The 9,236-nt window shown below is 38.7% G+C and overlaps 1 protein-coding gene across 3 annotated transcripts in view; it reads left to right on the top strand.

The window, feature by feature from the left end:
* The first annotated feature begins 1,365 nt into the window (after positions 1 to 1,365).
* PTAC9 (plastid transcriptionally active 9) overlaps positions 1,366 to 9,236 on the top strand; it is a 43,954-nt gene continuing 36,083 nt past the window's right edge. Inside the window, exon 1 of one of the 3 annotated variants that reach the window (XM_088959087.1) lies at positions 1,366 to 1,971. In XM_088959087.1, coding sequence (XP_088815213.1) covers positions 1,592 to 1,971 — 380 coding nt within the window. In that variant the 5' untranslated portion in view covers positions 1,366 to 1,591. The remainder of the gene's footprint in view (positions 1,972 to 9,236) is intronic. The other 2 variants (XM_088959088.1, XM_088959089.1) reach the window with 2 other exon arrangements.

Raw genomic sequence — 9,236 nt, 5'->3', positions numbered from 1 at the left:
GATTACTGAATGGTGCCGAAACTATAAAAAATCATCCGATTTGTCATTCTTTATTCCTGATGCTTTCTTTCATGCCCTGAATAGAAATATGAGTCTAATTAGGTGCTAATTCAGTATAAAAGACAGAATAATTGGGGATAAAAATATGATAAGTTCTACTCTCATCATGGTACAAGCTGAAATGTATGCTATAATGCATGTTCTTTTAAACTTTCTAGTTGGCTTTGCCAAGGTGTATATATTGTTTCAGATGCTAAACAGGTGATTGATGCGCTTCAAAGGCAATCAAAAGTTCCCTAGACCTGCCTTTGGCTTTTGAATAGGATTATGGAGCTTTCTATTATCTTCCCCTATATTAACTTCTCTTTTGTCTATCGCAACTTTAACGTACTTGCCCATATGGTATCCTAACTAGCAAAAACTCACATTTTGTCATCTTTTTTTTTCTCTTCTTATCCAAGCAGGATACCTAGGGTAGAAGACTTTGTAAATATTGTTTCCTCATAATATGCCCCCTTTTCAAAAAAAGAAAGAGGTGATCAAATTGAAACAATTGCTAAATAGGAGTAATTTTGAAAAAAAGGGGTTAAGGGTTGCTCTATGGCTAGAGAGGCTTTTAATGCATATATGGCTGATTAGACTAAATAAATATAAAATGTAATGTGCTGCAAACAAAGTGGATATCTATTGTGAAAATCCTAGAAATTAGGAAAATATTTCCAAGACACATGAAAAGAACAATAAAACCAAGGGGGAAACTTGATTCAAAATAAAATAATTGCACTGAGTAATTCATTTGGATTAAAACAAATTTGGAAAATAATTGCACTAGTAATCCTATTACCAGCTCTTTGCAGTCTCTTTTGGGAACCTCTCCCGTCCTTTATGGTGGATTGGAGTTGTGCTTATCTACTTCTGTTGGTGATTTAATTCACATTTTTTTGATTGCAGAAATTTGTTATGTTCTCCTTCATCCATTTATACATTTTGTTCTTTTTGAGAAATTGTATCTGGGTTCTGATTAGCCTTGTTGGCAATTCTCTATACTTGTATCAATTTCTTGAAATGAAATATGCTTCAAGTCTTAAAAAGAAACTACCCCAAAGTATAATGTACTGGTATGTAATTTACCCTATTTTTTCAGGATGACTCAATTTGGGACTATTTTTTTAGGTTAGGTTTGGAAAGAGTGCAAATACAAATACAAATATATACAATACAAATACATACAAAAATAAAGATTTTACATTGCACATATTTATATTTTTTTTGGACAAAAACATATTTATATTTTTTTCCACAACTGTATTTATTCCAAAGTGAGCCTGAATACAAATTTATAGAATGCAAAACCTTCTATTTTGTATCTATTACCACTGTATTTTTTCCAAACCGAGCCTTAAGGTTACGAACGTCTAACCTCGCTTTCCCGCGCCAGGTGGTGGGATAACTGCTTGGAAACTTGAGAACTATACACTTATACACGGTTTGAATGCTCGGTCTTATTTCATAATTCATAAGGTTTAAGTAGGGTTTAGGTTTTGCCTGGAAACCCAAAGACATATTCGATCGTTCGATCTCTTCGTCCTCCATGAAAAGTATCAATCGAGCATTTGCGGGAGTACTTTCTTCTCCTTCAACAAAGAAATGGTTGCTTCACCCTGTTGTTGTTCAATCGTCGGTTTACTCGACATCGTCAATGAAGCAGAAATCCACCAGAAAACCGAAGTCTGAACCATCGACTTCCGAATCGGATCATAAAGAGTTTTATACCGTCCCCATACGCCCTGAGAAGGAGGAAACTAATTGGCCCAGACCGAGCGAAATACCCTGGCAGGCGAAGGTTGCCAATTCGGTGAACCTGATTGGCTCCGTCGCGATGCCAGTTCATTTTCAGGCGTCTCCCGATGGCAAGTACTGGGCTGGGACTATAATCAAACAGGAGAAAACGTTGGATCTTCCTTTCCTATGGTACGATGTTTCCTGGTTGTTTCCATGTAGTTTCTTTAGTTTGAAAATACTTTTTTTCGATGTAATTATTAAAAGAGAAACTGTTTTCGATGTGTGCCGTCAGGTTTTGTTTTGGTTTGTTGTATAATAGAATGGAAGTACGGTAGAACATAGTTTTGAATTTTGAGTTTCAGTTAACTTTCATACAAAATGCAAGTAGTCTGACTTTATCAGTTAATTTGCGAAATGTTTTGCAATGAATGGAAGTTCTAGCTCCGTTATTGCTTCGTGTTGGGGAGTGGGACTTGAAACTTAGGAGTTTAGTACTGAAATCTCTTGTAACTGGTCTATTGATGATTGATGAACTGACCGTCTTTTGTTGAGGTATGAATCTGAGAGCTACTGGAAGGATGAAGTTTGCATAAGGTATAAGTCATGTCTACTTTTCTTCCATCCTACCCATGCAGAACATCTTCAATAGCATTTCATCTGAGGTCGATCTGTACCAAGTATAATTTTGAACTTATCATGGTCAAGAATTCCATTTATCACTTCTGCAAATTAGTTTGATTTGGTAGAGGAGATTTTTATGGTACAAGTTATAAACTTGTAGAGGGGCCATTGCTTGTTGTAATGGTAGCATCTTGGTCTGACAAGTGTGGGGACAAGGATTTGAGTCTTAGAGTGGCTACTTTGTGAAAAAAAGAGAAAAATGCCAAAGGTTAGGTCCTCCAGTCTACTCCTCCCTAGATCCTAGATGGCTGGGACAAAGACCAACATTGGGTAATGACCTTTTTGTTATACAAATTTGGAAGTACTAGCAACTTGGAAATGTGGGTATTTATCATTGAGAGGTAGGATCACATTTAAGCTTGGTTTAAACCAGTGCCCCTAAAAATAGGTGCCTTCTATTGGGAAGTGTGTCATGGGAAGGTTAGCACTTTAGATATTCTGCAAAAAAAGATGACCATCTCTGTGCTTATCCCCAAACTAGTGTATTCTTTGCAAATTCAACAGTGAGAATTACTGCTACTTATATATATCTTGTTCTTTTATTGCAGACATTTGGGAATGGTTTTTTCTTTATTTGGGTGCAGGTGGAATTTGCCAATGGAAGTTAATGGTCTCTTCGATCCTTTTTCTGTAGTATTCCTCAGAAAAGGGGAAGGATTATGTGAAGATTCAATCAAGTAGCATTGATTTGGACTATTGGGGAAGAGGGGAATGCAATAATTTTTCTTGAAAGGGGTGGTGAAAGATTGTGTGTTGACTTGGGTTATTCATTAGTAGGAGGTGCTGCTTGTTTCTATTTTTGGGCTTGTATAGAGATTATTATCTAGGGCTTGGGGTTGTCTAGTTTGTCTCTTGTGTTTGTTTTGTTTTCTGATTTTCCATTGACTTGGGTCGTAAAGTCTGTATAGACTTTGAATACTTCTTTTTTAAGCAAGAAGGGGGATGTGGACGCAAGAAGGGAGAGACAATCTATCAGTGCTATGAAGTTATAAATGGTGCTGTAGTGTGGAATTGGATTGGGAGGTGAAGTGTGTGGGGCTGCTGTCAAAGTTGCAAGAGGTGGAGGTGGATGCTCTACTTCTAGATTCAAAATTGTGGAAAGAATGCAAGAATAGGAAGTTCTCAGTCATGTTTCTTTATGATGCATTGCTCAGAAATCAGGTGGTGCCTAATTCAATCAAAGGTATTTGAGGGAAACCTGTTCCTCCAAAAGTGGATGCCTTTACTTGGCTGATATCAATGGGCTGTATCCTTACTCAAGACAATTTGAAGAAAGGGGGCTTTCAGTTCCCTAGTAGATATGTGCTGTGCAAAGTTGATGAGGAGAAAATCATGCATTTGCTGGTTCAGCATAGCTATGTAAGAGGTATTTGGGCCTACTTTTTCAAGTTCTTCAATATGGCTGGTTGGGTGCCCAATGATTATGAGGAGATCTTTGGAAGTTGGTCAAGAGTGTATGGGAACACCAAAGCTATGGAGCTGTATTCCTTTTGTTGTGTGTTGGGTGGTGTGGAAGGAAAACAAGAGAATCTTTGAGGACAAAATGAAAAGTAATGAAGAGTTAGGGGCATTGATCAGGTCAAGGATTATCGACTAGGTGTTACTGTGAGAATTAGATCGAGAAGAAGAAAAGAAAAAAGAGTTGATCAGGTGTGTCTATTTGATTCCTACACTTAGCAAAGGATCATTATATTAAAAGATAAAATGACTATTCTGCCCTTAATATTACAAAAAGTGTACAACCAATGTACAAGTAGTGTACAACAAATATACAAGGGAAAAATGGTAAAACTAACCCTCCTCTATCCTTACACTTCCCCTAAAATTGATGCTGAGGAATAAGCATCTATTTTCCAAAAAAAAGTGTGATGGGTTCGTGACATAGCCTTTGTAAGCAGATCTGCAAGCAAAAGCCCAAAAGAGACATGAGGAAGGAAAATGCATCTTGTAAGGAGATCTTTGATAGAGTGACAATCCATTTCAATATGCTTCGTCTACGCATGGAAAGCAAGATTGGACGCAATCTTGATAGCACTAAGATTGTTATTAAAGAGAGGGACTGGAGACAACAACTCAAAATGAAGGTTATGGATGAGAGCTTCTCCATGAACAGATCTAAAGCACCAGGGTTGGATGGTTTCACAATGGCTTTCTTTCAAGATTGTTGGGACATAATCAAGGAAGACTTGATTGAGGTCTTCAAGGAATTCGAGGATAATTCAGTGATTAGTCGTGGAGTTAACACTACTTTTTTAGCCTTAATTCCCAAGAAGAAAGAGGCCAAGCATCCAAAGGACTTTCGACCTATTAGTTTGATGACTAGTGTATACAAGGTTGTGGCTAAGGTCTTATCTTTGAGGATTAAAAAGGTGCTTTCTTGTCCTATCAGCCAAGCCCAAGGAGCCTTTGTTCAGGGGAGACAAATAGTAGATCAGATCCTAATAGCAAATGAATGTATTGAGGAGATGGGGAGATTGGATCGTAAAGGTTATGTTTGTAAACTAGATATTGAAAAGGCTTACGACCTAGTGGATCGGGGATTCTTATTACTCGTGCTAAGGAAGTGTGGGTTTGGGGATAGATGGTGCAAATGGATAAACGGTTGCCTTTCCTCTTGCCATTACTCCATCCTAGTCAATGGGGTAGTTAACGGTTTCTTCCCATCTAGCAGGGGTCTGAGACAAGGTGATCCCATGTCACCTTTCCTATTCACTTTAGTTGTTGATGCTTTTAGTAGACTTCTCTCAGAAGCGGATAGGGCCGGATCCTTAAGAGGGTGGAAAATAGGTAGAGATAGAGTTTTAGTAACCCATCTTCAATTTGTAGACGACATAATAAGAAATTTGAAGGATTTGATAATTCACTTTGAGAGGGTCTCAAATTTGAAGATAAATTTTGAGAAAAGTTGTGTTGTGGGAATAAATTTGAGTAGAGAGGAGATGGAGTTTATAGCAGCCTCTTTAGATCACTCAGTGGCTTCTATCCTATCTAGGACTTCCCTTAGGCACAAATCCAAAGGCAAGGAGGTTCTGGAACCCGGTGGTGGAAAAGTTCAAAAAAAGATTGACAACTTGGAAGAGAAGCTATATTTCCCTAAGGGGTAGAGTTACTTTGATTAAAGCAACTCTAGCCAACTTGCCTTTATACTTCCTATTAGTCTTTAGAATTCCTAAAAGGGAGGCAAAGAGGTTGGAAAAACTGACGAGGGACTTCTTATGGGAATCTGGGGAAGAGAAAAAAGATCACTTGATTAGGTGGGAGGTGGTGACTAGAAGCAAAAATGAAGGAAGCCTAGGCTTAGGGAATGTGGTGAGTAAGAATGAAGCTCTTTTAGGTAAGTGGCTTTGGAGTTGGCCCTTGGAGAGGGAGAGGTTGTGGCATGAAGTAGTGAAGAGTATCCATGGCTGTTCTGAATTAGGTTGGGATGTGGAGGTATCTCGAAGGGCTTTGCTCACAACACCTTGGAAGGCTATTTATGGCATTCTCCCAAAGTTCCTCAGATTTGTAAGGTATGATGCTTGTTCTGGAAACTCCATTCTTTTTTGGGAAGATATTTGGGTGAGCACTCAATCCCTAAAAGATCGCTTTCCTTCTCTCTATTCCATCTTCCTCTTTAAAAAGAAACCAATTTCATGGTTTCTTTCCCCCCCAGTTCACCCTTTGGATTTAAACTGGATTTAAACTGGAATTTCTAACCTCGGTTGGCTCCTTCACTTGTGCTTCTTTCTGTAAAGTCCTCTGCTCCAATCCTTCCTTTCAGGTGTTCCCTATTAAAGAGGTCTGGTCAAGGCCAATTCCTCCTAAAATAGCAGTGTTCTATTGGGTAGCCTACTTGGGTAAGATCAATACGGTGGAAAACTTGCAAAGGAAGAAACCTTACTTGTGTTTGTCCCCAAATTGGTGCTTCTTGTGTATAGTGAAGGGTGAGGGCTGTAACCATTTACTAATATCGTCCTCTTTTGTTGCCAATATTTGGAGCTGGGTTGTTTAACTATTTGGGTGTAGGTGGAACTTGTCCTCCGAAGTAAAGCTGTTGTTCATTCTGGCTGCCTTTGGGAGATTGACAAAAAGAGGGAAGCTAATGTGGAAATGTATTAGAGCCGCTACCTTGTGGACTTTATGGGAGGAGAGAAATGCTAGAATATTTCAAGAAAAGGAAAGAAGTCTTGCTAAAATTAAGGAATGCATAATGATAAGGACAGTCTCATGGCTAAAATCTTCACACTTGTTGGCAGATTACTCCTTTGATGACTTAAGGAGAAACTAGGCAGCAGTGGCTTCTACAGTCTTCACAAAGAACAAATCACAAGCTGAATGGGAATCCCCACCGGATGGAGTGGTAAAACTGAATTTTGATGGTAGCTGCCAAGGTAACCCAGGGCCATCTGGAATAGGGGGGACTATGAGAGACAAAGATAGCAACCTGTTGTCTTTATTTTCAAGTCCAGTGGGTGTTGGTGATTCTGTAAGGGTAGAGATACTAGCAGCGGTACAAGGTATACAGATGGCTAGTCAACTTGGAGTGAATAATTTGATAGTAGAAGGGGATTCCAAGGTAGTAGTGGGCTGGTTGACAAGTCCAGAGACAACTTGTTGGGGCTACAGGGATCTGTTAAAGAAAGTTAAATGGCTGACAAGGAATATGTTAGTCAGGTTTCAGTGGGTCAGTAGATTAGCAAATGCAATGGCTAATTCTTTGGCCAAGCAAGGGGTGTCAAGGGAAGATCTGTTTTGGGCCACTTTGTAATTGTGTTTCAGGCTTGTGTTTGTTTAGTGTTTATGACTCGGTCCTAGGGGGAGTTAACACCTCGTGCCTCTTCCTAGGCTAAATATACTACTATTTTTGAATTAATAAAACTACTCTCATTTATAAAAAAAGGGTTATGGATGAGAGCTTGGAGCTATACAATCTCATTACAACCTGAGGACATGGCTGTATTCTTAGATTCAGTTGAAAATTTAGAGATTGGTGATTGTTTCTTACCAGAGGTGTAAAAAGGGTCATGCTGCCTATAGCCCGACATGGCCTGACCTGACTTTAGACCAGCCCGGCATGATGGTACGTGCTGTGCTGGGCCTAGGGTTTTAGGTCCGTGGGCTGGGCCGACACGACACGACCAAGCGGTTCATGCCGCTCGCGTGCCAGCACGGCCTAGTTGTGCCCTCATCAGACACGACCCACCACGACCCATATATACTATATATATATATATAGTATATATAATATATTATATAAATTATAATTATATAATAATATATAGTATATAATATATTAATAAAATAAACAATTGTTTTCAATTTTATTTTAGTAATTTATTTAATTATTATATATATAAGCAATTGTATACATCAAAATTCATATAAAATTAAAATTTTAAGTTTTTTCAACTTTTTTTAAATTAGTAGGCAAAAATATCTTTGAAGGGTTAAATGGCCCAAGTCCATCTTTGAAGGGTTCACCCAACAATTGCTTCTAATGCATGATTCCCTTCTTATCATTCTAGTGATGATAATATTGTCAGCATACAAGAGAAGTATAGCCACTCCACTGTATAAAGCTTGCATCAGTAATGACAGAAGGGAATCTATCAAACCAGGCTCTTGGAGCTTGTTTAAGACCATATAGAGATTTCTTGAGACGACAAACAAGATGAGAGTTATCATAATACCTAGGAGGCTTCATGTACACAACCTCCTTCAATTCCTCGTGAGGAAAGGCATTCTTCACATCCATTTGATGAATCACCGGTTGCTTAATTGTAGAGATATACAAAAGTAATTGGACTGTTGTCATCTTTGTTACTGGTACAAAAGTCTCTTCATAATCTATCCTATATTCCTACTTATAGCCTTGAGCTACAAGGCAGGCCTTGTATTAGTGAAGACTTCCATCTAATTTCAACTTCATAGAGTAAACCCATCTGCTACCGTTGATAGAGGCATTTGGAAGAGGAGATACAAGCTCCTAGGTGTTATTCTCAATAAGGGCTTGAGTTTCTATGTCCATGGCATCTTTCCAATGGGGAAGCGCAATGGCCTGTTGGTAAGACTTAAGGATATCTGTAGATGACAACACAACAACAAGGAGTTACATTCTGAAGGAAAACCATAACAATTAGGAGGTCTAGAAACTCTAGATAAATGATGTAAAGTAGGAGCAGAAGATAAAATGGAATTAGATAGGGGAACAGGGGGACTTACAGTGTCATTGGAAGTGGGATGACCAGGGCCTGGTGATGAAGAAGAAGAGGCATAGTGGCTGGAACATCTGACGCTTCTGGAAAAATGTCCGAAGAGGCTTAAGAACAGGTGGAGATGCTTTGTAGAATCTGTAGAGTCAAAGCTGTGTAACAAAGAAATAGATGACACAGGCAACTTAACATGTTCAAAGTAGGAGACATTTTCATGAAAAAAATGACATTATGAGAAATGCGAATATGACATGCCTTGGGACCATAAAAAAAGTCCTTTGTGATCTAGACTATAATCCACAAAGACACACAAAGCAGCTTGAGTTATGAGTTTGGTGCTTTCTTGTGGAGGAAGATGAACAAAATAGATGCAACGAAACATGTGAAGCATAGAGAAGTCTGGGTTGGGGGCAATTAAAAAGGGACTAGAAAGGAGAAGAATTACACAAAATATGTGAAGGAAGAAGATCTACAAGATACATGATAATGCTAGCCACCTCCACTTAAAACCATGTAGGTACATGTGAATCTTGTAGAAGAGTCCTCACAACACTCAAAATCTGCCTATTCTTTCTTTGTGCC

Source organism: Nelumbo lutea, chromosome 8 (genome assembly GCF_056320005.1).
Source record: "Nelumbo lutea isolate HS-2025 chromosome 8, American lotus-T2T, whole genome shotgun sequence".
NCBI classification, from domain to species: domain Eukaryota; kingdom Viridiplantae; phylum Streptophyta; class Magnoliopsida; order Proteales; family Nelumbonaceae; genus Nelumbo; species Nelumbo lutea.
This window is presented reverse-complemented; position numbering and strand designations above follow the sequence as displayed.